The sequence below is a fragment of the Monodon monoceros genome, unplaced genomic scaffold (assembly GCF_005190385.1).
Source record: "Monodon monoceros isolate NGI ecotype Baffin Bay Population unplaced genomic scaffold, NGI_Narwhal_1 Super_Scaffold_12, whole genome shotgun sequence".
In the NCBI taxonomy this organism is placed as follows: Eukaryota; Metazoa; Chordata; class Mammalia; order Artiodactyla; family Monodontidae; genus Monodon; species Monodon monoceros.
The window spans coordinates 156,009,767-156,032,800 of record NW_021703768.1 but is presented as its reverse complement, the minus strand read 5'-3'; the positions used below and the strand labels follow the sequence as shown (position 1 = coordinate 156,032,800).

The following is a 23,034-nucleotide window of genomic DNA, read 5'->3' as shown; positions in this document are numbered from 1 at the left end:
GGGGGGGGAGGTGGGGGAAACGGTGGAGGATGTGGGGTGGGGGATGGTAGGGGATGGAGGAGGGGTGCTGGAATCCAGCCTGGGTGGGGGTCGCGGAGGGCGAGCAGTGGGTGGGTTCTATTTCCGAGGCCTAAAGACCGCAATGATTTAGAACGGTTTCCCTAAGCGCACACAAAGGTGGGCTGCTGTGATTTCCTGCCGCTGGTCTGACCAGCACTTGGAGACTTGAATGAATGAATGAGCGAATGGCTTGGAGACTGTGCTGTCTGTGGACTTTGGCCTTCGGCCACGTGGAGCCCCAGCAGGTTGTGGAGGGAGAGAGGAGTGCATGGGGTCTCTCTCAGAAGCCCCTGGGCCCCACCCCACCCTGCCTTGCTCCGAATCCTACCTGACAACGTGCCCATAGTGGGGACCTGGCCAACGAGCCCCCCAAATATTACCTCCACGTCTCTAGAATTCTCTCGAGATGCCAGAGGCTCTTTGCCAGATGAACTTTCTATCCAGACACTCAGCTGGTCCCAAGCAGGAAACCAAGGCAGGAAACACCGTTTGCAGGGACAGGACTGTGGACAAAAGCATAAATTCTGTTTGGAATATAAATAAAATGTACGTATTTAAGCCTAAAATAACGCCGTTTCAATATGCCCACTTTTCGATTTTTCGACTTTGTTCAACTAGTGTTCCAGGAAAAAAATAAATAAAAGATTTTTAAATACATAGAAACACATATAGAAGGCAACTGTTTTCCTCTAATAGGGTTCCGTGCTGCCCTGCCCTCACCCCTCTTTCTTACCTCCACCAGCTTAGGTCGTTCTCTGGGTCGGGGGCTGCGTTTTCTCCAGCCTGGGCCCTCGAGGATTCTGGGAAAACGCCAGGCAATTAGAGGAGTGGGAAGCAGGTTTCTCGTGCCGGGTGAAAGCTACTGCTGCGTTGTTGGTGTTTTTCCGCCCTCTGGTGGCAGCGTGCATTTGCTCCCCTAGGCCTTGATAACAAGAAGTTGCATGAGTCCCTGATTATCTGGCGAGGATTCCTTTACTTGGTCCATAAAGCAACAAGAGCTAACATTTATGCAGCCCTGACTGTGTGCCAGATGCCTGGTAACCCTCATAACCACCCACCTTGGGAGGGGCTACTGAGACTACCTCTCCTTACAGATGAGGAAACTGAGGCCGGCAGAGCTGGGGCTTGAACCTGGGGCTCTCAACAGTGAAGAGGGACCCAAATACCCTGTTTGGGGGCTGGAACCAACTGAGCCTGAAGCTGTCCTACTTTGACTGTTCACTTACATGAACCAGTAGATCCCAGCATTACCAAAGCCAATTTGAGTTGACTTTGCTTCAGCCTTTTTTTTTTTCTTGCAATCCAAAGACCTTTAGTCAATCGACCCAATCCCCAGGTGAGGTCACATTCTGAGCTTTCACTGAACATGAATTTGGGGGGGGGGACCTTATTTAACCCACAACAGCAACTGCCTTTGAAAAGTAGGGTGCTGGGGCCCTGCAAACAGCCTCAGAGCTCAGACCCCGTTTTTACCCCGAAATTCAATCCCGCTGGAAGGCACTGCCTGGAAATTTGCCGCTGAGTATAGGCATAGCCCTGTGTGAGAGGCAGATGGAGTGGGGGAGCGTGGCAGGGACTGGAAAGTTAAAAAAGATGTAAAGGAGGATTTATTTTTAAAGAAACTTCTCTCATCAAGGCCCTCGCTAATTTTTATCCAATTATAGTTTCTTCTCTTGTGGAAGAGAGATGTGGTGAAACACAGTAGGAGGGGTTCTCGCCACAGGATCTGCTTGTAGCTGCCCATCCACAGCCATGCACAGCTTTCTCAAGAAAAGCAAGAAATCCAGATTTTTATTAAAATTTCCTGATTTTTTAAAAAAAATATTATTTTTTAAAAATTTATTTACTTTTGGCTGCGTTGGGTCTTCGTTGCTGTGCGTGGGCTTCCTCTAGTTGCGGTGAGCAGGGGCCTTTCTTGTTGTGGAGCGCGAGCTCAGTAGTTGTGGCATACAAGCTCAGTAGTTGCGGCTCATGGGCTCTAGAGCACAGGCTCAGTAGTTGTGGTGCACGGGCTTAGCCGCTCTGCGGCATGTGAGATCCTGCCTGGCCAGGGCTCGAACCCGTGTCCCCTGCATTGGCAGGCGGCTTCTTAACCACTGCGCCACCAGGGAAGCCCTCCTGATTTTTAAACATTGGCAAATTCTTTAAAAGAGAAAAAAAATTTTTAATGTTGATGGCCAAGAGAGGCCTGTGTTCTGAATCCAGCCCCCTGCCGCCCGTTTGAGACGTTGAGGGCGAAGAGGAGGAACTGGGGATGAGGTTCGGACCCAACTTCTCCCACCAGAGCCCATGCCCTAAACCCCATGCTAGGTCCCCCCAAAATGGCCCGAATTCTGAGTCGTCCTCGTGTACACACCGTGCGCAACCCCCTTGAGTGTGGGTGAGACATTATTTGGTAAAGGTGAAGGGCTTTTTCAGATGCAATCAAGGTCCCCAAATCAGCTGACTTTGAGTTGATTGAAAGAGAGATCTTCCTGGGTGGGCCTGGCCTAATCAGGTGAGCCTTTCATAAAAGTCTGGGGAGCAGCAAACAGCCACGTGCTGAACTGCTGGTGGAGGGGGCCGTGTGGCAGGGACCTGGGGCGGCCAGCAAGGAAACTGGACCTTAGTCCTACAAATGTAGAAAAGTAATTCTGCCAACACCCGAAGGGGCCTGGAAGCAGATGCCTACAGATGAGAATGCAACCCAGCCAACGCCTTGATTGCAGCCCGGTGGGACCCTGAGAAGAGGACCCAGCCGCACTGTGCTGGCCTTCTGACCCTCAGAAACTGTGGGGAAATACATAACTGTTTTTAAAGCAGCTAAGTTGGTTCGTTTGTTCCACAGCAAATGCTAAGTAATACAGCCAATCTGCCCAAAGTTCCTTTTCTGCAGTAATCAATACCCAGTCTCTAAGCTACCCACTCACACAGCCTAGTGATTGAAAATTAAATTTCCAGGCAAGGCCAAAGAGCCCCCTTCATCCTTCCCTGCGTGCCAGCTCACTGCTGTGCTGACTCACATGTGCTATTTTTATTTACTTATTTTATTTTTGGCTGCGTTGGGTCTTCGTTGCTGCACGCAGGCTTTCTCTAGTTGCGGCGAGCGGGGGCTACTCTTCGTTGCGGTGCGCGGGCTTCTCACTGCGGTGGCTTCTCTTGTTGTGGAGCACGGGCTCTAGGTGCGCGGGCTTCAGTAGTTGTGGCACATGGGCTCAGTGGTCGTGGCTCGCGGGCTCTAGAGCGCAGGCTCAGTAGTTGTGACGCACAGGCTTCGTTGCTCCGTGGCGTGTGGGATATTCCCGGACCAGGGCTCGAACCCGTGTCCCCTGCATTGCCAGGCAGATTCTTAACCACTGTGCCACCAGGGAAGTCCACGTGTGCTATTTTTGACCTGCCTTTATGAACGCGGGCACATCTGTGACCTAAGACAGTAGGGGGGATTCTCTGTGACTTTTGCCTTGGACATTGTCCCCTCAACAATCAGGGCCTTTGATGGATTCCCCCTATACTAGGGCAGGACCTGCCTCTTTCCCGGGAGGGCACTGGGTGCCCCATACTCAGTGAGGACACTTCCTCTGGATGTCAGGCGCGGAGGCGCTGCCGCTTTCTCCCTCATACACGAGCCTGCTTGTCCAGGAGCACCGTCGGGGCCCCAAGCGTCACAGCTGGCCCTGTAGCCACTAAGTGGGTGTCTGCACATCTTCCAGCCCAGTACGTACAGCCCGTCACCTCCAAGGGGCAGTGTGACTGACGTAGGGTCCACCTGCCCCTCCAGGTGGAGGAAGTGCCCGTTGCCACCCAGCCTTGCAGTCCCCATCTGTCCTGACTCAGGGCTGGTCACACCCCTGGCGTCGCCAGAGGGACAGCGGCCAATGTGACACAAGCATCACGCTAATGCTGGTGCTTTGGAACCTGCCTCTCCTGCTGTGCCCGGGGCTCCTGTGAGCACCTTGGGGATGAGCCCGCCAGTCTGACCGAGATCCGGCCGTGGCGCCCTGTCCAGGGCGGCCAGATTCAGCCAATACAAACCCAGGACGTCCACTTACATTTGACCTTCAAAGAGACAATGAGTGATTTTTATTTAGCGTAAATATGTCCCAAATATTGCACGGGGTATACTTATACTGGAAAAGTCATTCATCATTGGCCTGATTTTCAAATGGAACCGGGTGTCTGAATGTTATCTCCCATCCCTCCCCCTGCCACCCTGGCCGATAGACGTGTGGGTGAGCGTTCCCTCAGACCAGGCAGCACCTCCATAGCTGACCACAGGATCATGAGCTCGTAGCAGCTGCTGTTGGAGCACTGAGGGCTGGGATGGTTGTCACACAGCAGAAGTTGACGGATACACACAGGGAGTGAGCCCCAGAGCCCGGAGTGGCAGCCCGGCTCCTGGACCCTGATCCCCACATGGTCCCGCAGGAGTTAATTAAATAGGAGCGATGCTGCCAGAGAAGGTGAAAAACGCTGAGGGCGAGCAAGGGTTCTGGCTTTTCAGTTGGAAACTCGGCTTGTGTTTCAGCCTTTCTAATGGCCTTCGAGAAAACTCCCTCCCTCCCCGGATCATATACCCCAAGCTGGGAGGAAACCAGGAAAGACTGAGTGGCCGCGGGACCCACAGACCCAGGCTTTGTCCCCACTTCGGCCCCCATCCAGACAGAACCCCCCCCCTTGGGAATTGCGCTAAGACTTCATTTAAACCTCTCGCCCAGAGCCTTGTGGGACGGCAGCCTGGCAGGTGGAGAGAATTCTCTCTTCGTTCCTTAAGGGCAGAGGCCGGTGAGAAGAATTAAACGAAAAGTGAATCATCAAAACAAGACCTTCCCACCAGCCTCATCGAATCAAGAACTTCAAGGACACTGCACTTTTCAGGACACTCCTCATCTTTTTAAGCCAGTAAGTGGATCGTTCCTGGATTGTTCCCAAGGGGCTTCTGAGGTCTTCAAGCGAGAGAATACTTTTCTCTCTCTCTTTTCAAAAACTTGCGGTGAAATACACAGAACATGAAATTCACCATTTAACCATTTTTAAGCACACAGCTCAGTGGCATTAAGCACACTCACACTGTTGGACAACCATCCCCACCATCGTCTCCAGAACTTTCTCATCTTCCCAAACTGAAGCTCTGTCCCCATGAAACCCTGACTCCCCACCCCTCCCCCGGCCCCTGGCCCCCACCATCTACTTCCTGTCTCTGTGGATCTGACTCCCCCAGGGACCTCATGTGAGTGGAATCACACACTGTGTGTCCTTCTGTGTCTGGTCAGCAGAATAACGGCCCCATGGCGTCCCCGTCCTGGTCCCGGGAACTGCAGACGTGTCATGGGGCAGAGGAGACTTTGCAGGTGGGATTGAGTTAAGACCCCTGAGATGGGGAGGACCCTGAATTCCCCGAGGAGCCCAGCGTCATCCCAGGGTCCTTATAAGAGGGAGGCAGGATGGTCAGAGGCAGAGAGAGACGGGAGATGCTGCACTGCTGGCTGTGAGGATGCAGGAGGGGCCGCGAGCCAGGGATGCGGCACCTCTAGAAGCTGGAGAAGGCGGGAACCGATGCTCCCCTGGAGGCTCCGGAAGGACCGGTCCTGCCCACGCCTGGATTTAGCCCCGTGAGACCCGAGTCGGACTCCTGACCTCCAGGACTGTCAGAGAACCAATCTGTGCTGGTTTAAGCCCCCTGTTCACGATGACTTGTTCCAGTCACCCCAGGAGACTCACATCCTCAGAGCAGGGGGACCAGGGGGACCGACCCATGGACACCAGGGTGAGGATGTGCTGGGACATGGGGGAGGACCTGGCGAGACTCAGGCAGGTTGTATCTAAAGCCCCAAAATGCTTTCCTGAAGGGCGGGGGCCCACATTAGGTTCCTGGGGCTGGAACCCCAGAGAAGAGCTGACCTTGGCCACCGAGGGGCATGCCGCCGGGCCCAGGTGCTCCCCCTGAGGACAGATGCCCTCCTTCCTCAGATGGCCTGTTCTGCCCGAAGCAGCCCCCCTCGACCTCAGCTACCCCTGCCCCGGGCACCCTTGGAGACCCGCAGCCTCAGCTATTTCAGGCCACAGAGCCTCCCTGGCCCGCGTGGGCCGCTTTCAACATGCAGCTCTTAGAATAGCTGTGGCTGTTTTCCCTGCAGCGACTGCAGGGGAAGGAGTTTTAAGGAGGAGAGGGGCCGGGGGCAGCAGGAGGGGCAGGCCCTGCCGGCTGGGTGCCACCAGTTGCTCCTAGCCTCTGGAGGCCCAGGCTGGTGGGAGGAGGGGGCTGCCATCGGGGTCATTCTGGGGTCAAGGCCAGGGGTCCCATCACCATCCCCATGGGTGGGGTCGGGAAACAGAGGCAGGGCAGGTGGAGGGGCCCCTTGGCCACACAGAGGGGCAGCAGAGCCAGGTTTGAGTCCGCTGCCCATGGCCTTGCCCACAATGATCTTCTCTGCGGGGGTTGTGCCCCTGGTACACACGCGGAGCCTAACTAAAGACCCCTCCAACTTCCCCTGAAGCCAGAAGGGCTGGTGACTCAGCAAGCGCTTAATTAGTGCTCCGAGCATGACTGATGGGGCCACGTGGGAGAACTGAGACGGTCACTTGCTCACTGAACAAGCACTGCTTGAGCACCTTCTGTATACTACACTCAGGGATGTGGGGGACAGCCTGGGTGGGGCAGGGGCAGGGGCAGAGTCAGGAAGCAGCAGCCCTGGGGGCAGTGACGTCACCCAGAGAAGTGAAGCAGGCAGAGGGGGAGGGAGAGGTCCAGGGCGGCCGACCACACCAGGCGGGGGACGGCCCCGCAGCTGCTTTATTTCATGGGGGGACAGAAGGACCCCCTTCAGACCCCAAGTCGAGCCCTTTTCTCTGCCCGGGGCTGGCCCTCAGACTGGAGGTTTCCCAGGGCTGGAGCAGGGCAGGTCTCCCCTGTTAGATTGGGATGTCCCAGAGGAAGGAGCTGAGCGTCTCCCCTCTCAGACCAGCGGGAACAATTACATCTGGAGGTGGGGGATTCGGTCTCCTTCTTCCCCGGACCCAAGAGCGTTTGGCAACATCATAGGGGCAGAAGGAGTCATCCCCAGCTTTTGACCCAGAAAGCACAACGATTTCTGCAGGAAAAGAAAAGCGGTAAAGAAAAACCTCAAGCCCAAAAGTGCGTCCACCCTTGGGCTTGGCAGCATGAGATTTGAGGTTCTTGGATCTGGATTTAAAGAGGAACCTATGTCCTAAGGCGGGGGCTCAGGACGGTCCGCAGTTCCCAGGGCCCAGGGCCCAGGGCAGGGGGTGGGCGCCCGGCCCCAGGCTCAATCCTCATCCTCGCTGGCATAGATCCGGGCTTCCCAGCGCTCCGCCATGGCGTTCTTGTGGCGGGTTACCCGTGTGGCCTCCAAGACCTGCAAGAGGAGGCACGAAGTCCCCATCGGGGTCCTAACGCCCCCAAAACAGCTCCCCACGCTGCTAACCCATAGGAGAGGCCTAGAGCAGGGGTAAAGCAGGACCATCCCCTCCTCTGTTCCAGACCCTCTACTCCTAGTAATAGTGCCAAGGAATGTGTTAACTCATGCTGAGCTCCACAGTAGGGAAATGCCCGGGTCTGGCATTTTGGACTCAGCTCAAAGAGGGTCACAAATGTATTCCACAAATCCACTGAGGTAGCTGGCCTTCTACGCATCTCAGATGAAATGCCTCCCTCAAAGAAAATGCCCCTGTCTTGGGCCAAGTCAGCCCCAAAGCCATCTGGTAAAGAGGCGGCACATGGAACCTCTTTCCACAATCTATGCTCATGACAGGCATCAAAAGCAGGTCACAGAAAAATCCACCTCAGGCAGACACCATCAATCAAGAAGATATCCAGGGAAGTCCCCACACCCAGAAGAAAGGCTTCTGAGGGCCCTGATGCAATAGGGCAGGGGGCAGAGATGTGGGAGGGAAAGGCTCAGGTCCTCGCCCCCAGGAGCACACTCACCTCCGAGTTGACTTGGTCAGTGGGGTTGATGCCGGCATACTACAGGAAAGGAACATATGTCAGCCCCCAGGGCCCTCTAGCCCTGCCCACCCCAGAGCCCCCCTGGACTCAATGCACAGCCCCCTCAGTCACCACTTGGGGCAGAAGGGAAGGTCTTCCCTGCCCACCGTGGTCCCCCCAATCACCCCAAACTCAAAGCCATCCACCATGCTGCCCTCCTCAGTGAAGCCTTGGTCCATCATTTGCAACTGTTTTCTCTTTGTAAACGTCATCGTAATAAAGACAGTTGACATTTATGGAGCTCCTGCCGTGGCCAGGCCCTACTCTAAGGTTGGAAGGGCGCTGTTCTTATTATCATGCTCATTTTACAGAGGAGGAGACTGAGGGTCAGAGAGGAGTAGGGTCTTGCCCATCACACCGCTGGCAAGCTGCAGGGCTGGGACTTGAACCCAGGCCCCTGGGCTCCACTCTGCCCCAAACCTCTGGGCCAATCTCTGAGCACCAGATTGGCGAGGCTGGAGTTGGTGTTATTCTCCATGGTGTCAACAATACCCACCCAGGGAGGAGAGGGCCTCATGGTTATGAATGTGGGGTTTGGAGTCAGGCCTGGGTTCAAGTCCTGGCTTGGGAGCTCAGACTGTATGACCCTGGGCATAGGCGACTACAGCTTTCTCCAGAGAATGGGCCACAGAACATCCCTCCAGGGTGTTAAAAGCACAGTGCGTGCAGAGCTCTGAGACATCCCTCATGAGCTGTGGATAATAATCAGAAATAACAATGATGGTAATAAACACATGAAAATAATAAGGGTGCTTTTGAGAGATTGCCACAGCTCTCCTCCTCCAAGCAGAGCTGCCTCTCAGCCTTTGGCTCAGGGGGACAACCTCATGGTGGGGACCCTGCTTATGTGGCCCAGACATGAAGAGAGGCCCAGTTTACCCATCGTGCACCACATGTGTGGGGGACACAGGCGCACAGTCACGGGCAGGGCGGTGAGGGAGGCAGGTGTCAAACCCAGCTCACACTTGAGCCTTGCCTGACCTTCCCTGGCCCTAATGGGGAGTGTCAGACCTTGTCCAGGCCTCCAAGTGCATGGCAGGGCTCGAGACTCACCCGCTGCTCATTCGTCTTTCTCTGCCTGGGAGCATCCTCAGCTGGGGCCTCTGCCGTCCACACCGGGCCGGAGCGCAGGTGGATGGGGGTGAAAAAGTGTGACTCAGACACCGAGTAGCTGCCCGTGATGCCTGGGGTAGGGGAGGAAAGAAAGGGCGTCAGGGAGGATCCCAGGGTCTCCTGAGGGCAGAAAATTCGTCAGACCCCAGCCCAAGAGACACAGAGTCTGGCTAAGAGGCTGGACCAGTTAAGGAGGTGGGTGAATGGACAGACAGAGCAGACAGCAGGTTGCAAAAACTGATAGACAGAGCGACCAACATAGCCAGTTAGGAGAAACTGGATCCACAGATGAGCCGACCACACAAGGAGAAAGACATTAAAAGTCACACGGCGGGTATTTTGCCTTGACAGAAAAGGAGCAATTGACCAAGAGGCTAGGACATCTGTAAACCTTTATGCACCTAACAACAAAGTGTCCAAATGCATAAAGAAAAAGCCCAAGGCAAAGTTATTTCTCCAAAAGCTACTGCTTAAGCAGACAGACCAGCCAACCGGGGTAGTAGACGAAGTCCCCCAGATGCCCCCCAACCCCCAGCCTCTCCTGGCACCCTCACACTCCTCATGCCACCCTCCTCTGCTCCAACTTTTGAGACTCTGAGCAAAGCAGCCCTTCCCAGGACCCTGCCTCACCAGATGCGCGGGAGGAGCTCCTGGAATCTTGGTCACAGAACTCGTCAGGAGGTGGGGAGAAGACCTCAGGGTACAGAGCGCTCCGCCGCTCGTCAGCCACCTCGCGCTCCCGCCGCAGGACACTCTCCACCTCCCTCTCCAGCAGCTCTGATGACTGGGACTTCTGTAGCCTCAGTGCCGGGGCCCCAGCCACCTCCCAGCCCCAAACTCGGGGGGCCTCAGCTTTCTCAGGCTCATCCGGGACCCCGAACCTCAGGGGACGCAGGCGGAAGTACTCCCATCGCACGACACCCCTGTTGGCACACAGGGGTCCCCGGGGAGGCTCCTGCTTTGTGCTTGCAGGCTTTGCAGAGGATCCCGAGGGATGCCTCCGAGACCCTGTGGCCTTTGGAGAGCCCACAGGCCTGGCCTCATCGGCAGAGAGACCGCTGGGCTTGCGGTAGGTGTGGAAGGCTGGGGATTCTCCCGGGGCCATCCGGGGGCTCAGGTATGGCTGGTAGGCATCAGGTGGGATGCGGTTCACCTTCCTCACCTCTGGTGTGGGGCTGGCTGCGCTGGCATCTGGGGTCGGGCTGAGGATGGAGTCTGAGCTGTGGACTCTCCTGAGAATGGGCTGGGGGCCTTCGGAGAACCAGTCGGATGTGGACGCCCGGCCCACCTGCAGGCCCTCGCGCCGGTGGTCCTCCTCGCGCTGTGACCCCTGAGCAATGTCCCGCTGCACGTAGAGCGACGGGCGCCCCCTGTGCGGCCGCGGGGCCGCGGCCAGGCTCGCCTTGCTCAGCAGCGGCCTGGCCGGGATCTCCAGCAGCTCCTGCTGGCTGGCCGCCCGTTGCAGCCCCCGCTGCTCCCGGAGGTCTGCCTCCCGCTTCTGGGCCAGCCGGATCTCCCGCTCAATGGGCGTCTCCTTGGCGGGTTCCGGGGACCCCTCTTGGGACCAGGAACCAGGGTCATCCGAGGCTCGGGCAGCAGACCTGGCGGGCAAACCGTGGACCCTCTTCTCGTCCGTGACCACCTCCTTCTCCTGAGGCTTGACTGGGACGACATACCCATTGACCAGGGGTGGCCCGTTCAGGGCCTTGGAGGCCTGGCTGGCCCCAGGTGGTGGGATCCGAGGAACCCCCGCACAGGCGTGGGCCGCCCCGGGTGGAGCGCTCCTCTGCTCCAGGCTCAGGAACTGCCGCCTGGCTGCCAGGAAGTCGATCTGCTCTGTGTCAATCATGTTCTCCTCCAGGGGCGTGGACTGCGGGCGGCCGGGGCTCCTGGGCTCCCCGTGGTCAGGGGTGCCATGGAGCATGGCCACCGTGCCGCTCTTCCTGACCGCCTGGTCCTGAATGACCACCCGGCGTTCCCACTCCAGGTCACATGGCCGCCAGGGCGGGGTGTCCCCAGCCTCCAGGTGGTAGGCCTTCACCTCCATCTCATTGTCCTCCGGGCAGGGCAGCTGTGGGGCCAGCCGGCCGGGGAAGACACGCAGGCTGAGGGATGTCCCCGTCTGCACCATTTCCAGAGAGGCCTCGTGGTCAGCAGGCCATGCCACTGGCTCATCCTGGCCCCAGCCTCTGGCCACGGACCTCACGTCCACCAGCTCAAACGAGTAGCTGGTGTCGCCTTTGAAGGCCATGCCGGCCACACGGGGTGAGTGGGGGATGCTGAAGATGGGGTATCTGGTCACTCGGTCCATGTTCTTGGGGTCTCTGCCCACCAGAGGATCCCAGGGTGGAGAAGATCTGGGCTCACTGAGGGAAGAGAAAGACATGTCAGTCACCAGGTCAGAGCACCTGGGGGGAGGTGCAATCCCACTCCCTTCAAGGGCAAAGTCCTGGTCAAGTGGCCTCTGTGACTGGCCCAGGGAAGGGTAGGTGACCCAGCCCTGCCAATCAGAACATTCCACCCTTTGGCCTCTGCGATTGCTTCAGGGATGGACATGTGACGCAACCTGGCCAATGACATGAAATCCTGGGACTTTGCAATTAACGTGGAAAATTGGACCCTCTTCCCGCTGGGCTTATTAGGCTGGTTGGATGAGGCCGAGAGCTGTTGGGGGGCCATATGTGTCCTCTTGTGGACGCACCTTGCTTAGGAGCACCCCCAATCCTAACACAGCATCCTAAAAACTTTGTTTGAGCTCCTGGATCCAGCCACACCTGAATCCCTAGGTGCCCCTGTACTGACCCAACAACTCGGCTCCTGTGTGTCTAACATTTGCAGGTACCCCTCCCACCTCCTCTGCCAGACACTGCACACCCTGCAGGGTAAGCCTTCCACCCAGTTCACCGCTTCCAGACCCAGGGCCACCCCTAGACAGCCTCTCTCCCGGGGCACACACACCCTGAGGTTCCTTCTGTGATTTTTTCCACCTGACATTTACAGATGAGCCCAGTGGGCCTGCCCCTCTCTTGGGGAGGTCAAGTGGGGAAACTGAGACCCAGAGAGGGGTGGTGACGAGCAGACTCCCACAGCCTGGTTCTCTCTCCTGCACCTGTCCAGCAGGACACCTTGTCCCATCCCAGACAATCCTTCTCCTCGGCACCATAAAGCCAGGCTGGGCTAAGGAGCGCCTTGGACCTTGTCCCGCTGGGCCGGGCGATACCCTGACCCAGTGCTCCAGGGGGCCCAGCCCCCCTCCCAAGAGTCCCGGCTCCCTCTGAGCACAGCTCCAGGAGCCGTCGTGAAGGCCCGGCACTTGCTCTCACACCTCTGTGACTCCTGGCATCCTCACACCCTGCCCAGGGCTCTCAAGACCACCATCCGGCCTCAGGCCAAACCCCCAAACTCTGCAGGCACCAGACCCCAAGGTCGACCCTCTTCCTCCTCCCTGTGCCAGAACGACCCTTATTTCTGTTCCTCCACAGCCTTCTTAGCTACAGCCTACAGGACACCTCCTCCAGGGAGCACCCCCCCCCCCCCCAGATTGTCCCCACCCTCAGAACCTGTGGCCTGATCATCCTGTGTGTACCCAGCCCAGCACAGTGTGGCGCCACCGTTTTACAGCTGAGGAAAGGAACTCAACTCCTCAAGCAACCATGGTCCCCCGGCCTTGGCCCCCTGGTGCCACCAGAGCTATTGGGTCCATCGCTGCATTTTTACACCAACTTGCTTGTAAAGGCTAAACATAGTTTTAAAAAGAAAAATGCAGACCCTCCCTGAACATGAAGTCGATCATGGGGAACCATGTTACACCTAACGCAGTATCACGCAATCTTTCAAATATTGAGACTATAATTAAGAAAACAATATTAAAAAACAAGCAGGCTTGGGTAATAAATCCCAGCCAAGCGGGCAGAGCCTCTGTCCCAATGATGAAAGTGGCTGGGGGTGCACATCTCTTTGAAGGGAGAAGGTTATATTTAAGGCCTGTCACCTCCCACCTGAAGCCATCAGCCAGGACACTCTCTCCCTCCCAGTGGGCCAGGTGAGCACCCCCTCCCTCAGCCCGGAGTCTGGTACACAGCAGGTACGCAGTGGCCGACTCTCACTCTGGGTGCTCAGGGCCCAGGGTTTGGGCTCATTCTAGCCCAGACCCGGATGCCCCTCCAGACCACCCCTCCAGCCCCAGCCCACCCTGGACGGCAGGTCTGGTGCCCGCGCCCTGCAGCTCCCCTCGGAGGGCAGGTGTGGCAGGACTGACTCAGAACCATTTGCCTAGTGCGGGGCCAGAGGCTCCCCCGGCAGGATTTATAAGCCACATTCCGGGAAAAAGAACCGCACGCCCAGAGGGTGTCAAGTCTGCCTGTGGGTGGGGCAGTGTGGGGGACTGCTCCTTCCTCAGCCCATTCCTTCTGGGTGATTCACTGAGGTCAGTGGGGTGGGGTCCCCCTAGCCTGCGTCCTTGGGCAAGTCTCCCTTCCGACCTCAGTGTCCACACCTGGACAGTAGGTAGAGTCCAGAGCACGCAGCTGCTACCACGAAGGGCTGCCATGAAGACTTGGCACCCTGTCCCTGGTATACAGTAGGCGCTCGATAAATGCTTTCACGGCAGTGGCTGACGTTATTATTTATACCCTGGATCCACCACTGATCTCGAAGTGACCTTGGGGCAGACATTCCCTCTCAAAAAGCCTCAGTCTCCCTGTCTGTAAAGTGGGATGTTGCTGACCCCACCGCCGGGTGTGGGGAGGATCAAGGAGGCCTGAGTGGGTGCCTGGTGCAGAGAAACCCTCGGGGAGAAACACCCTCTTGGAGGCTTCGTGGACTCTGTGCAAATGAGTAGTAATAGCGCTCAGAGCCTCCCAGCTCCTGGTGGGATCCTCGTAATTGGGCATCTCACACCGGCAGCTTTTTTGCCTCTCATAAGAGCCTGTGACGAGGGGAACCATTCTTCTCCCCAACATATAGCAGAGGAAACCGAGGCCCAGAGAGGGGTCACACCAGGGAGTGACAGAGCAACAGGTTCTGAAGCCAGGTAGTCACCACCTCCTCCTCCAGGAAGCCCCCCTGGATGGCTCCTCCCCAGCCCCAACTTTGTAGCCTGTTGATACCAAAACTGAAACTGGGTTTATGGCCCCTGGTGCCACACACCTGCTTCCTCATCACCGCGACTGGCCTCCTGCCCTTGGGCAAAGGCCTGCTGGAGGGGCCTGGGGCTCAGACAGGGCAGGCCACACAGCAGGGATGGGCTCCTGGGCTTCTTCCGTCACTCGGGGCTACAGTCTCCGGGACCCTGGCTGGCAGAGGCCCAACCCCTGGACACACCTGGACACTGGGCCAAGTCTCTGAACCGGCCCCACAGGATCCCAGCTGCCCTCCCAGAGGCTGGACACCTCCCCACGCTGACTGCCCCACCCCCCTCCTATGAGCCCTCCGATCCCACGGGAGGGTTGTAGGCTGTTCAAGGCCTCTCCAAGCAGGGCTCTGGCTGGTGCTAAGCGTCTCCCCAGAAAGCTCCAGAATTCCCAGAACCAGTGGGGCCCCTGTGCCTCTGGCCCTGGGGGTGCCGGTCAGGCCCCTCACTTAGAGGGTCAGAGATCAAGGCCCCTTGGATTTGGGGTCCTGAAGCCCCGGGTGGAGACTGGGGACCTGGCAAAGTTCAGGGATGGGCCTCTGCTCCCCTGGGCGGGTGCAGCGTGGGAAGCGCACAGACCTGGCCTCAGAGCCAGCCAGCGGGTACAGAGCGAGGGGAGGCCCCCGCCAGCCCCTGGGACCCCACTGAGTCTGGGGGGGGCTGAGGGGGGGGCTGGGGGCTCCCTCCCTGTACCCTGAAGGCCCCGCCGGTGAGCAGATGGTGCCGCTGGCACACAAACGCCCATGCCAAAAGAAGAGCCCACCCCACTCAGGACCCCCGCCCGCCCAAGCCTTGCGTCCATCCCGCCCCCCCCCATTTCCCCAGACTCACCTCTCGGCTCTGAGCCTCAGCAGCCTCCAAGCCTGGCTCTGACTCTGTGGACAGCACAGGGGCCTCCCAGCCCCGCCCTGCCCCAGGTTGCCAGGGGACAGAGCCCCGCCCCGTGAAGCAGGTGCACCCCCTCCTCCCAGGCCCCACCTGGGCTCAAGAAACAAAGTCCAGAGGAGGAGGAGAAAGGCGACACCACAGAGTAGAGGGCAGGCACCACGCCCATGGTGTACGGCCCCTCGGGCCCCAGGGGCCCCCAGCCCACAAAGTTGCAGCCAGAACTCACCCAGAAACCTTCCAGCTGCCGTCTGGCTTTCCCATCACCTCTCAGCTTAGCTCAGAGAGACGCTGTCCCTTGCCCAGGGTCACATGGCTGGTCCACGAACCAGCTGCTGTTTCTCGGGGGGGGGGGGGGGGGGTTCAAGTCCAAACCCCCACTGTGCCACCTGGCTTAACCTACCCTTTGGGGCCATTTCCCCAGAGAGCTCCTTTCTGGGACCAGCCCAGCTTCCTAGTCTCTGGGGTCGTTCAGCTGGGCCTGGGTTCAAATCCCACTTAACCATTCTGAGCCTCTGTTTCCTCCTCTGGGAAATGGGGACATCACAGGGCTGGGAGATGCCCCCAGCCCACTTCTACATAAAGGGCCAAATGAGGACATAAAGGCACCAGAAAGCGTTGGGATGGGCAGGGCCCGGGCCCCACTGACAGAGGGAGGCACGGAGGCTCGAAAAGGGTGGTGGGTGTCCCAGGTGCTTGGCTGTCCTGATTCTTGGTCGAGGTGCAGAGGACCTGCCAGAGCCATGGAACCCAGTGTCTGTGGGAAAGTCAGGCCACTGGGCACAGTGGTCAGTCAATGGGGGAGGGGACACAGTGGATGGGGCTTCCGTCCCCCGGGCTAGGGCTCTGTCCTGACCTGCCCCTTGGCTGACTGTGGGACCCCTCTGAACCTCAGCCTCTTCTTCCATCCAATGGGCCCCCAGCTCCAAATCTGGCAGGGCTGCTCATGGGGGGAAAGGGCAGAGACTGGGTCATCCAGCATGTTGAGTGGCACTGTGAAGGTGAGGACTCACTCTCCTGCTCCCAGACTGGGGCGGCCTCCCCCTCAGGGTTCACACAGCCCACTGTACAGGTGGGCAAACCGAGGCCCAGAGGGAGCAGCCACTCCTCCCACCCAGATCACATAGTGAGATAGAAGCAGGGGTGGCAGCCCCCATAAATGCTTCCTCCCCGTGTCCCCACCCATTTCCCAGGGACTGACTTCTCGGCAGAGCTTAGGGGTGTCTGTCTCCCGGGGGCTGTGATCCCAGCAAGGGGCAGCCTCAAAGCCAAAGGATGGGGTGGACCAGGTGTGGAACCCGAGGGCTCCACAGGAAACAGAAAGGAAGGCCTGCCACCGGAAGCTGCCCCCTTACCTCCAGGCCTTACCTGCCCAGGTGCAGCTCAGATGCCCACCCTCACCCGCAGCACTGGGGTGGGCCTGAGGGATGCGTGGGCCGCAGACGGGAGAAACCAGCTCCCTGGGCTCTGTGAGCCTTACACCGGCAGCGCCCTACCCCCTGGCCTGGCCGTACCCTCCCCACGCAGGTGAAATCCAAGAACTCCAGGCCCTGGGGCTGTTCACACTGTTTATTTGCGTCTCTGGGAAAGTCAAGAACATTGGGGCCTCATCACACATTGAAAGCAGAGCGGGCAGCAAGGGCACTTCAGCGGAGGCTCACAGCTCGAGGACTCAGGTGGAGTCGAGGAGGAAGGGGGGGTTCCATGGCCACTGCTCAGGGTCACCTCAGAGAGGGCCTCTCATCCCAGCCACCCAGGGGCAGAGCCGAGATGGGGACCCAGGCTGCGGTCCAGGGCGGCCCCTGCACCCACCCTGCTGAGGTGGGGGGCAGCCTGGGCCCTGGGCACCAGGCTGCAGGTCCCTAGGGGAGGGGCCGAGATGGGGCCTGGTCATCCACAGCCCACACGAGAGGGCCTGTGAGCATGTGCACTAATGTGCCTCTGGGGACGAGTGTGGCTGCAACCAAGGAGACGTGTCTGTACATCTAGGTGTCAGCTGCCCCCAGGAGGGGAGCCCCTCACCCCTCACCGCTTCCAGTGAGAGGGGGGCAGGCGCACATCAGGCTGGGAAGCAAATGGGGGTCTCCAGCTGCAACCCAGGGGAAGCTCCCTGTCCCAGGCGGTGTGCCCCCCTCCACTGCCCAGAATGAGCCAAGCCCAGCAGAGCTGGCGGTGGGCCTGATCTCTCGGGTACGGGTGGGGAGACCCAGGACCCTGGTCCAAGCAGGCTGGAGAAGGGGCCGGGCCAGACCAGGGGCAATCCCCCAGGGTCCCTGAATTAGCACCAGGAGGAAGGAGGGCCCAGAGGGGGTGGGAGCTCAGGACATAAAGGGGCTCACGTGGCCCTGCCTTGTTCAGGAGGCAGCTCGAAAACCCCCGGCCCAGCCCGGCCAGGAGACAGCACAGCGGTCACGCCCCTCCTGAGTGGGTGGCATATCCTCAGGGTTCCCCCTTCCCAGGTTGCATCGTCCACTGGCTGCGCCCACACAGAGCATTGGGGGGAGGGGCACATCAGGCTGGGGTGTCCAGCGGGGCCCGTACTCCATTCCAAGACCTCGAGCTTGGGCTCCCCAAAGAGGCACAGCCTCAGCCCAACTGCCCGAGATGTGGACCCAGCGCCTTGGCCAGGGAACGCCCCCCCCACTTCCAGAGGCTGAGTGGAGACAGAGCAGGCCCCCAGAACCCCTGGCTCCCGGGACCCCTCTCCGGCAGGGTGTCCCCTCAGGGACCTCATTGGAGGTGGCAGGAAGGCACAGGCAGGAGGCCCAGAGGGAGGTGGGCTGGCCTGGGGCTGCTTTGAGGCTCCAGGTCACACCAGCCAGGACCGCTGTGGGCAAGAGCCGCATCTGTGGAGCTGCCGTGACATGGGGGGCCCTCGTTTGGGGAGAAGCGGGTGTGTCCGTGTCTCTCCTACCAGGCGTGGGTACACGGCTCAGTGGTTTAGGGTGTGTGGGGGGGTGACGGGAGGGGGGAACCCCTGTCCCTCTCTTTCCGGTGAAAGAAAACTCAGAAGGAACGTGTGAAGACACAGCATGTCCTGGGCCCGTGATTGTGGGTGGAGGGTGGACGGGCGCCAGGAGGGCCGGGCTGTGTGGGTGTCTGGTGTGGAGGGTGGGGCCGGGGTCTGGGGGTCCGGGTGGGTCACATAATGGAGCAGCATTTACAGCGCTGCTTCTTCATGTCGAGGTCCTGGGGGTCGCTGGCAGGGGCCTCGAGCCCCACCTGGTTCTCTTCCCTGGAGCCCTCGGTGGCAGGGGGCTCGGCCGCACTGCCATTGGGCGGGGCAGGCTCCTTGGGCTCGGCCGCGTCCTCAATGACCACCAGCTCTGCGGTGATGGTGTCCTGCAAGCCCAGCACCTTCTGGGTCTCGGCCTCATCCTCTACATTCTGGTAGCCCATGAAGATCATGGTGACTGGGGGCTCCTGGCCCGGCTGGATGCCGGGAGGGCCTGACGTGGCCTCGCCGGGCTGGGCCTGAACTCCAGTGATCTCCCGCCTGGACGGCGTGGTACGGACTGCCTCCTCCGACGGCCCCCGGGGCTCTGCTGACCCGGCCGCAGACCCTGCCTCACTCAGCGTGACCTCGTCCGCCTTGTGGATGAGTTCGTCCACCTCAGAGGAGCTCAGCGGGTGAATCCCATTCTCCGCCGTGCCGTCCACGGCGTGGACCACTGGCATGTGGGGGGAGAGAAGGAGAGAGTGAGCAGGTTCCCAGACAGGAGGGGAGGCCTGGCAAGGCTAAGAGCCACCTCTAGGCTAAAGGGGAATCATAAACTAAATTACACCTTTGGAGCCAATTGACAATTGAAGCTCCTATGGGAATCTGTGGGCACAGGCAAATTGGTGCACAGAGGAAAATTTATAGGCACAAAAGCATGTGTTAGAAACCAAGGAAGAATAAATGAATTGGGATTTTATTGTCTCGCAGTTTGAAGCATTTCCATATTCCCCAGTCAACTTGCTCCCAGGTGATTACCTTGCAAAGCAGGTCTGTTTTTTTCCATCGCAAAGACGGAGAAAATGGAGTTCAGAGAAGGGTAGTTAACTAGCCCCACGTCACACGGCCGGCTGCGGCCGGACCCTGCTCTTTCTACCAGTCTAGGCATTCCTTTCATGAGGACTTGCGGGGATTCTGATTTCCTCCTTCCTTGAGCTCATGTGGACGATCCTGAATTAAAGTTTAGTTCATTCACCCATCTTTCTTGTTTTCTAGTAAATGCCCCGAAGTCTATACATTTTCCTCTGAGCTCTGTTTCGGCTGCAGTTCATGGATTACTTTATGTCGTTCTGTTTCAAGTGTAAATATCTTATAATTTCCATTTTGACTGATTACCTCTTTAAGCCAAGATTTATTTAGAAGAGTGTTTTTAAATTTGGGGGAGCGGGGGACTGTGGTCCAGGAAAACAGAGTGTAAGATACAACCTTGTAACAGGACATGGTCACTTTCTGAAAATGCTCCACCCTTGTTTGAAAAGAATGTGTATTCTCCACTGGGCAGAGTTTTATATGTGCAGTCAAGCTTGTTAAGTGTATTTTCCAATCTCTCTGGCTTTTGTCACCCGTGTCCCGCTGATGTGTCATTTTCTAACCTGTGTTACAGTCTCTGAGGACCGGACTTCGGCACCCGGGAGGAGTCCCAGCTGTGGTCTGATGCCAGCCCCAGATCACAGCCCTTCTAGAAACACAGCTGCCCAGCTGCTTAGCATGGAGGGAGGGACACACTGGACACCCCAGGGACTCGCCTCCTCCCAGGCCAAGGTTCAGGGTTGGCCAGTCTCTGGCTTCTGGCCAGAAGGAAAGTGCTTTCCACTCTCAGTTTCCAAATCCCTGGGGAGGGGCGTCCATGCATCAAGGCCTTGCAGTGACTTTGGGCTCGAGGCCCAGAGGGTGGGGTGTGCCCAGGTCACACAGACCCAAGCTAGGTATTTCCCACTGGCCACTGCCCCAAGGTAGGAATCCGAGCCCTTGGTTGCCATGGAAATGGATCGCCTTCCCATAGCTAAGCAACCAGAGTCCAGTCTGGCGGGTCCTGAATCCCCAGGGGTTGGGCCAGGCAGGGCTCAGCGGCCAAGGTGAGGACCTTCTGTGAGCACAGACATCTCTGCTCCTTGGCCCTCTGCGGTCTCACCCTTGTCCAGGAAATGGGGCAGCTGGGACATGCCCAGGAACCACACAGCCCGTGAGAACTGGAGCTGGGATTCTACTTGGGTCGATGCCCCCAAATTACAGCAGAGCTGGGCTGTGACAAGACCCCTTTGATAGCATCCTGGATATCCCAGAGGCCTGAACCTCTAAGAACACAGGGCTTTGGGAATCAAAACCACAGTGAGATACCACTTCACACCCACTAGGATGGCAATAATAATAATAACAATTTAAAAATGGTCAATAATGAGGGTTGTTGAGGATGTGGAGAAATTGGAACCCTAACGCACGGCTGGTGGGAAAGTAAAATGGTGCAGCCGCTGTGGAAAACACCCCAGCAGTTCCTCAAACGGTTAAACCTAGAGTCCCCACGTGACCCAGCAGTTCCATGCCTAGGTATCACCCAAGAGAAGCGAAGACATACGCCCCCACGAAAACTTGTATAGCATAAAACCGAAAGGTGGAAACATTCCAAACGTCCATCAACTGATGACTCGATAAACAAAACGGGGTCCATCCATACGCTGGAATATTACTCGGCCATAAAATATAAACATGGATGAACCCTGAAAACATAATGCTCAACAAGAGTGGCCAGACATAAAAGGCCACACAGTGTGTGATTCCATAGATGGCAAATGTCCGGAACAGGCAAATCCATAGATGGAGAGTGGATTCCTGGTTGCCACGGTGGGGATGGGGCAGGGGTGGGGTTTCTATTTGGGGAACAGAAATGTTCTGGAATCAGCTAGCGAGGGTGTACAACATGGTGAATATTCCAAAACCCACTGAGTTGTATACTGAATTGTACGGGCGTCCTGCATCCTCTCTCTCCAAATTCCATATTCTCATGAGGGCAGCATTTACAGACTCACTAATGGACCCTGAGGCTGAGCTGTGCTAATTTTATACTTGACTCAAGGGACCAGCTCTGGGGACCCCATGTCCTGAAGAAAGCAAATGTTTGCCTTGACTTCAAATGTACTTTTAACATCTTCTGAAAATGTTATCTTTACTAAGGTAGGTTTGCTTCTATTCCTGGCATCACAGCAAATGTTGCCCCAAATTTCCCCTCCCCCGTCAGGTCATGCCGAAAATAAACAAAAGTTTAAATGCCAAGATGTTTATGAGATGGCTGTCTAAATTCTGACAGATTTCACAGTTTAAAGGCAAGTTTTCCTTAGTTAAAAAAAAAAAAAAGTGAATTTTACGTTCTGTGAATTATATATAGAGAGAGGCAGGCACTCAGGAGCTTCTGCAGAAGGCTGCCCTCTCCTGCCGTTCCCAGCTTCCTTGTGGGTATTTCCCACAGCCTGCTCCCCTCCCAGCCGCTAGAGGGAACCCTAAAAACCAAACCAGGTCTCAGCACCGTGGCCCCTGCCACCCCCGCCAAGGCTCACCATCCCCCCGACACTCCGCATCAGCCGCATGGGCTCCTCTCGATTCCCCAGCCCAGCAAACTCCATCCCACCTCAGGGCCTTTGCACATGCTGTGTCCTCACCAGGCGCACTGCTCCCCCATACCCACTGTGCCCCTTCTCACCTCCTCTGCCCCCTCCCCGCACTGCTGGACCCTCACTCGGCCCCCTCCGCACCTCTGGGTTTTTTTGTAGCCTTTATTACAACAGTAACTATTTAAATGAGTTATCTGTGAAATCGGGGTTGAAGGGCTGGGCCCTCTGGCCGGGAAGCACCCAGGACAGCAGGCGCCACTCAGGATTCGCCTCCCCAGCCCAGCCTGGCGCTGGCCACGCCTCCAGGTGGGTTCTTGGATGGAGGGAGGACTGGGCCTCAGGCTCTGGCGGGGCGGTGGCGGGGCGGGGGAGGGGCGCGTACCTTTGGTCTCGTCCTCGTAGACCTTGATGCCCTGAGGGAGGCGCTCCCGGGGGAGCACGGTGGTGCTGGACAGCACCCGGGTCTCCCCCGTCACCTTGTCCTTCTCCACCGTGATCTCCACCGAGTACATGGCTGGCACGAGAGGCACGGGTCACGCCGCGGCCCACCTGCCCATGTGCCCCCCGCCGGGCTGCAGCCAAGCCAGGAAGGGGAGCCGGCAGTGCACAGCCAAGCAGCAGGTGCCCTCGACGCGCCCCGCCCCCCCCAGCTCAGCGTCCTTCCCTAGCTCCCCAGTCCCGTGGGCGAGGGGTCTGAATTCCTGTGCTGGGGATCCGAGGACACCCCGGCCACCCCGCCCCGTCTGCAAAGCCTTGAACTGTCCCAGTGACTCAGGGGCGTCCCTGGCCCACTCCAGCCAGGACTGGAACGCGGGTGAGCAAGCTCGCGCCCCGCAATGTTCTGGACTGCCGCGTTCTCTGTGCTGCACGTCTAAGTCGACTACTGATATATCGATATTCTCACCTGCTCCACTGTGCAGAGGGGATGATTCCCTCTGGACACGAATGCAGTCACAACCCGTTAAGGCCATCGCTCAACAGCCAGCATCTGACCCCGTTCTGCAGACATCGTCTGCCTGGGGTCCCCAGCCTTCCTCCATGAAGGGCCCCACATCACCACGGCCAAGACCCCTCCCAACCTGCCCCTCCCAGGTCTTCCCATTTCTCACAAGGACACCTCCGTTCTCCCTCCTCCCTCTCTCACCACTCCCACAACCCCTCCTCGGTCCATCTGGAAATTCCTGGGTGCTGCCTTCAGGACTCCCAGAACCGGCCCACTTTTCGTGCCTCCGCAGCCCCTGCGCGGGGGGGGGGGGGGGGA

At 58.2% G+C, this 23,034-nt stretch overlaps 2 protein-coding genes across 4 annotated transcripts in view; both read right to left on the bottom strand.

Moving 5' to 3' along the window:
* Positions 1 to 6,790: 6,790 nt before the first annotated feature.
* Positions 6,791 to 15,149, bottom strand: MISP (mitotic spindle positioning). The gene is made up of 5 exons (XM_029218773.1): positions 15,120 to 15,149; positions 9,788 to 11,523; positions 9,098 to 9,228; positions 7,985 to 8,023; positions 6,791 to 7,412 (listed from the first exon to the last, which is right to left on the bottom strand). Exons 2-5 carry the CDS (start codon positions 11,466 to 11,468, stop codon positions 7,323 to 7,325), a joined length of 1,941 nt encoding a protein of 646 aa, XP_029074606.1. The 5' UTR covers positions 11,469 to 11,523; positions 15,120 to 15,149; the 3' UTR covers positions 6,791 to 7,322.
* Positions 15,150 to 16,727: 1,578 nt separating this feature from the next.
* Positions 16,728 to 23,034, bottom strand: part of PALM (paralemmin) — a 26,060-nt gene continuing 19,753 nt past the window's right edge. For 2 of the 3 annotated variants that reach the window (XM_029217559.1, XM_029217558.1), the window contains 2 exons: positions 22,156 to 22,287; positions 16,728 to 18,844 (listed from right to left, as the gene is read on the bottom strand). In XM_029217559.1, coding sequence (XP_029073392.1) covers positions 18,315 to 18,844; positions 22,156 to 22,287 — 662 coding nt within the window. In that variant the 3' untranslated portion in view covers positions 16,728 to 18,314. The remainder of the gene's footprint in view (positions 18,845 to 22,155; positions 22,288 to 23,034) is intronic. The other variant, XM_029217560.1, reaches the window with a different exon arrangement.

Excerpts from the sequence above, each read along its gene's own strand:
- MISP (XM_029218773.1), bottom strand. The coding sequence starts at position 11,468 with ATGGACCGAGTGACCAGATACCCCATCTTCAGCATCCCCCACTCACCC. Across the intron at positions 8,024-9,097 it reads GAAAGACGAATGAGCAGCGG|TATGCCGGCATCAACCCCAC; the intron begins GTGAGTCTCGAG and ends CCTTTCCTGTAG. Across the intron at positions 7,413-7,984 it reads CTGACCAAGTCAACTCGGAG|GTCTTGGAGGCCACACGGGT; the intron begins GTGAGTGTGCTC and ends CTCCTCTTGCAG.